Here is a 6,077-nt window from a genome sequence, read left to right as displayed (position 1 = left end):
CTGGCCGCATGGATGAAACAATCATAATCAAATTACTCCTTCTGAATGAGTGATGCAATATGAAAACTGTGTTATACAGGAATTCTACCCTGTGAACAATGACATCCAATGCTTAATTTAAATAAATAAACAAATAATGACAATAAAAAGCGCACTCCCCTGTCCTCAATGGCCCAAGGCCTAATCCTGTGTGGGGATACTCACACTCTATACACACTCAAACATTCTTCTTTATCAGTAAAGCACATATCCTGAGGCTGTGGGTGGATTGTTAACTTATGCATCAAAGTCTTTTTATATGCATGGCAAGACACACTGTGCATACAAGCACATGAAACAATAGGATAATTGCAGTTATTTCCAATTACATTGCTATAGATATCGAGTCAAGGAAAAGCATCCTCACATCTGCATTTTGCTTGTGTAGTAGCTATAGTTACTAGAATCAGCTCCTGTGAACAGAGGCACTTCATGTGTTGCAGGATTACACATAACCTGTGTAGATTGTGGCGCATTTTGACATGTGACTCTGGCCAGAGTCCAGGCTAGCCCTGAAGACAAATTCTGGGGATGAGCTCTGGCACATATCAAGCTTTGCGGTTATCATTGTATCAGAACCCTTATTTCTGCTCTGGGAAGCCAGCATACATGGTGATGTGCCAAAGGAGCATCACTGGAAACAGCCTCTCCATGGCAAGTGGTCCTTGCCTTGGTCACAATGTTCAGAATCCACATATTGAGAGTCTCTACACGCCTTGTACATCAGCCCTGAATCTGTCCAAATGAAGCCATATAAATGGATCGACTTAAGATATATTGCTACATAGTGGCTGACCCATTTCATCAGCCCTTATTGTTACAGCACTAAAATCCATCCCAAGGTATTTCCAACTGCCTACCTTCCCAATATTAATATTTCATTATTAAATGTCTTTTTAAAAGAGGGATAGATTGCTGTAACTAAGAAACAGCCATAAATTGATGTCTCATCTATCTATAACTCTTGAACAGTGTGTGCCTGAAGAACTGCCACAGAACCCTTGGAAGAAGATCAGTATAGAAAAGCAACACAGAGAAAACAGAATTCCACTGCTATCTATTATAAGAAGAGGACAGTATAAGCAGGAAGCAGCTTTCATGTCTCTTGTGCCAACTAGATTTTTTCCCCTCACATACAAGCAAGGTCTCTAATGTACAAGCACGTTGTAGTAATCGGTTTAACAGAGCACACTGTGACATAATTAATTTCCATCTACCATGTTTAGGCTACATTTGATAAACCTGCACTTGTCAGTCAACCTGCTTCATATAGGACCTCATCCAAAGACTGAGCAAAGGATAATTAATTAAGGGAAATGGCCATTTCCTTTGATTAGTTTGTCCAGTTGTAAGAATGCAGGGAGGCCTCAATACTGATCCTCCACATCCCAAACAAATTAGTTCCGCTCATGGATTTTTATTTATTTGTTCATTTCTTTATTTCCTTCCTCCAAGAAGCTCTTGCTGGTATACATAGTTCTCTCTTTTATTGCCACAACAACCCTGTGAGGTATGTCAGGTTGAGACAGACACACACAGAGAGAGACCGGGCCTAATCAACCTCTCTAACCACTATACTTTACTGATGAAGGATCATATCCAGCTGACAAATGGGTTGCTCCTATTGTATGGCAGGAATCTTGAGCAGAAATGTAACAGGTAAAGTTTTCCAATTCCAGAAAAGTGTCACTTGTTGAATTTCTATCTTTTGTGCCATTTTTTAATGGCACATAAAATATATGCAAACTTGGTCACTTTGAATGACTTTAGGAAATGGGGGCAATACTAGCTGATTACATGTTACAGGAAACCGAAGCAGCCAAAAGTGTACTGAGAAATAGCTAGACAGAAACAGAGAAAATGCTTACAATATTCAGTGTCAGTACTGCCGTTCATTTCATTGACTTCAGTTTTAAACTGCATAATGTATATAGGTTGAAGTTCTGCTTTCAGTTTTCTTCCTGTACATTCCCCCCTGATTACTTAATATCAAAATGATATTTTAGGTTAAGTATTTATGGTTGGTACCTGCCCTGGACCCTGACTGTGTCAGGAGAAAGATGGGGTATAAACGTATCCAGAGAGATAGATGACAGATAGACATCGCAATAATATTTAATTATCATCAGGTTCTATCAAATATTGCCATCTTCCACCCAGGAATACATGAAGAATGTCCCCAGTAGTCAGTCTGGCATAGTTTCCTCTAACCAACTTACTTCATAGTAAGTGATCAGACCTGCCTAGTAAATGGGATAAAGATTTACTACTGTTTTTAGTGGAGTTATCTCTCTGATGTAAATAATGCTCCTGCTAAAAGTTCACTGGAGTCATGGATACAGGACCGCTGCTTGTAACTGCAACTCTCACAATGTTGTATTCTGGAGTGATTGCTGACAATCTCAGCCTCACTGAGACAATTTATGATAGCCAACTCATAAGTGATTTATGGCTTCTGCATCTCAGCGCACAATTGATCTTTCGTCCACAGTGTTCAGCCCAAAGGAAACCAAGCACAACTAATTCCGCCCCTTTCAGCATTAGGTCTCCAGCCACCTGGTCTTGCATTCTATCGGAGTATATTTAAACAGATGATAAGAGACATCCATCAAAGAAAAGTAGTTAACGTATTTATAGCCCAGTCTAGAAAAAAACTTGCCTTTGGCTCTGGAATTTCAGGGGAAGTCAGCAGCCTTCAGGCTAACAGGAACCCTACCTTATTTGGTTCAGCAAGCATATTTTTTAAAAAAGATAATCGTGTCAGGAAAAGCCATTAAGTTGCACTGTATTGGTAATACAATCCATATTTTCAGAAAAACAGAGTCTGCTTTTTTCATCAGGACTGGGTATTGTTTCTGTACCTACAGAGAAACTCTGCAAATAGAGTTGCTTGTGCTGCAGTGGTATTTATTGCACATAGACCAATGACTTATACAGTAGTAAATTGCACTGGAGTATATAAATATATTATAAAATGCACACACATGCACACACACACACACACACACGCAGGGAAAAGTGAGGAATGACAATGAAGTGCTAAAGTCACAACAGTTTCACATGGGCTCCTGGATATAAAAATATAACTAATAAAAATGTTTAGGATTCATAGCATGAATATACTTTCAGTACTTCAGTTAAATAATATTAAAAGCTTTTCAAAAATTAAACACAAATATTTTCGACAGCAACAAAAATCAGGTTGGGACGTGGTTTTTAAACGCTTGTGTTTTCCTGTGGATTGTGTGTGTGTGTGTTTGTGTGTGCATGTGCAACACTCTTTACAACTGTTAACACTGTGCAAAACAAAACAAAACTCTGTCTTTTCAAATGTGCAGTAACATTTCGGGTGCTCTTAGTCAATTTCCCCTGTTCATCTTTCAATGTGAACAAACTGCCTCCAGAAGACGGATGCTTCTGCCTCTATAAAACCTCCCGAGCTAACAATACATAAATAAGCTGTTTAATATAAACATATTTTCCCCTGTACGATATGCACAGCGTGAGGTAGATGTTCCTTAGCCTGACTGCTGTTGTCTCAAAGGACAAGAAAAATGCTTTCCCAGAAGTAAGGGAAAAAAGTCACTGTGATGAAACAAGAGAGATCCATTCAAAACACTAGAATGTTCATTTAAATTATTACTGGTTTATCATTCCCAACTAGATGTTGAGGGTAGTGAGGCCATAAGGTTATTAAGGCGAAGTGAGCATACTTACTTGGGGGCAATTTCCAATGAACTCTCTCACTTCTGGCTAAGCAAGCATAAGGATCAGGGCTGCCTGGTAAAACTCATCAGTATATCCTTTCCAGTAGCTTATTAAAAGAGAGTTTTAGCATCATGTCCAAAGGTGGCGAATGCCTGAAATTTCCACTGACTTCAGTGGATATACATGGGTGACCAGCACATCTTATATTTAAAAACAACAACCCAGGCTACTGTTTCTGCTACTGAAGCTCTTAGGATGATTAAGAACTGTGAAAGAAGGTGATCCCCAGCTCTGTCAAACCAGTAGGGATTTGATTCTGTTTCCTTCGGTATATGGAGAGGAAAACGTCACCTTTTCCCAAAGAATGTCAGGCCAAGCGCCTGCCACAAGTTCAGGTCGTTCTGAAACTTTTCTTTCGCAAACTCCTTCAAACTTATTTTTTCCCTGCACACCAACACCTAGCTCCCCTGTGTAAATAACAATAATCCAAATCTTTTGGAAACATGGACTGCTAATCTCTTTTTGTTCAATGGTTAGTTGCTCTCTGTTTGCTTTCATTGCTGATGCGTCAGAAGAGGTACATTGCATACAAGTTCACCTGCTTTTCATCTCGAGTAGATAACACTGTCTCTCCTTTGAGACAAGTTGGTCTGTTCGGAGTTTTGTCTATTAACCAGTCGCCGGTGGATATATTTCCCCGCCTATTTCTTTTGACTCCCTTTCTTTAGCTGCAATATTGCCTTCCCGTTATTTTAATTCTCCCCATCAGCTGCCCTTATACCTTGGATTCTGAATAGGAGGTTTTACTGTTCCTTTCCTCTAAGCTGGAGTCACTTGCATCCTGTCCGCCACCATTGTATTCAGACCAAGTCCCTCCAAGCGTGCATGGAGGAGTACTTCCAAGCGTACTGATGAAGCCCCCAGGGCAACGCGAGAACTCCCCAGTGCTGGCATGCAGCCTGCGGTCTGCTTTCCTAGGACAGCACAACATCCTCTTGAAAGCCTTGCGGAAATCAGGGCTCCTGCAGTAGATGATAGGGTTGAAGGCAGAATTAGCATAGCCCAACCAGTTGAAGAAGACAAAAAGCTGGTCTGGTACCAAGCTGCTGTTGAAGACCTTGACCACGTTGACCAAGAAAAAGGGCAACCAACAGAGAGTGAAGACGCCCATGATGATGCCCAGCGTCTTCAGGGCCTTATGCTCCTTCACAGCCAGGACACGGGAGCTTTTCCTCTTGTTGACTTGGCCATTACCCAAGATGGGCAGGTGCTGGTGACCCGGCAGCTGGTGATGGTTGTTATAGAACCGGCCCTCGCTCTTGTCGATTTTCTTGAGTTGCGCTCTGGCTTCTCTGTAGACCCTGATGTAGACAAAAATCATGACAAACAGGGGGATGTAGAAGGAGACGACCGAGGAGGCGATGGCATAGGCCCTGTTGGTGACAAAGTCACAACACCCTGGGTCCGCATAGCATTTCAAAGCCCCCTCAGCATCGTCTCTCCACCAGTGCATCATAATGGGCAGGAAGGACACCAGTGCCGATATGGCCCAGACGGTGCAGACGATGCCCTTGGCCCGCCTCTTCGTGATGAGGCTCTGGTAGCGGAAGGGCGACGTGATGGCCAGGTAGCGGTCGATCGCGATGACGCACAGGGTCTCGATGCTGGCCGTGACGCACAGGACGTCCACCGACGTCCAGCACTCGCACAGGAAGGAGCCCCACAGCCACCGGTCCCGCACCACCAGCGTGGCCCCGAAGGGCACCACCACGGAGCCCATGACCAAGTCGGCGCACGCCAGGGAGGTGATGAAGACGTTGGTGAGGGTCTGCAGCCGCTGGGTGCGCCCGATGGCCGCGATCACCAGCGCGTTGCCCACCACGATCAGCAGGACCATCAGCGCCATCAGCAGGCTCATGCCCACCACCCACTGCTGGGAGAGGGCTTCCTGAGGGAAGGGGGCGGCGGAGGCGTTGGCCGTGGAGTTGGCCCCGTCGCCAGGGCTGGAGTCTAGAGACGGCCCTCCATCTCCCATGGCTGTCCGGCGAGGGGAAGCAGGGGGTCGGCTCAGGGAAGCCCGGCCGGAGGCATGAAGGCGAGGCGCAGCTCCCTCCCCCTGGCGCCGCGGGGCCGGCGGGCGACTCTCCTCAGCAGCCGCCGCCGCCACTTGCTCCGGGGCGGCAGCATGTTTGCCAGCGCTCCTCCGGCGGGCTCCGGCGCCTCAGGCGCCGCCCCCAAGCCGCGCGTCAGGCGGCGGGCAGCCAATGGGGAGCCGCGGCGGCCGCTTCCACTCCTTCGCGGATCTGAAGGGGGACTCGCCCGGAGACCGC

General features: G+C 45.2%; 1 protein-coding gene across 1 annotated transcript; it reads right to left on the bottom strand.

The window, feature by feature from the left end:
- Nucleotides 1–4,466: 4,466 nt before the first annotated feature.
- On the bottom strand, nt 4,467–5,782 carry ADRB1 (adrenoceptor beta 1). Its single transcript, XM_056849456.1, has one exon. It carries the CDS (start codon nt 5,780–5,782, stop codon nt 4,523–4,525), a length of 1,260 nt encoding a protein of 419 aa, XP_056705434.1. The 3' UTR covers nt 4,467–4,522.
- Nucleotides 5,783–6,077: the final 295 nt, after the last annotated feature.

This window comes from Euleptes europaea, chromosome 5 (assembly GCF_029931775.1).
Source record: "Euleptes europaea isolate rEulEur1 chromosome 5, rEulEur1.hap1, whole genome shotgun sequence".
Classification (NCBI taxonomy): domain Eukaryota; kingdom Metazoa; phylum Chordata; class Lepidosauria; order Squamata; family Sphaerodactylidae; genus Euleptes; species Euleptes europaea.
Note: the sequence above shows the minus strand (reverse complement) of the source record. Positions and strands in the feature narration are given on the sequence as shown.

Excerpts from the sequence above, each read along its gene's own strand:
- ADRB1 (XM_056849456.1), bottom strand. The coding sequence starts at position 5,782 with ATGGGAGATGGAGGGCCGTCTCTAGACTCCAGCCCTGGCGACGGGGCC.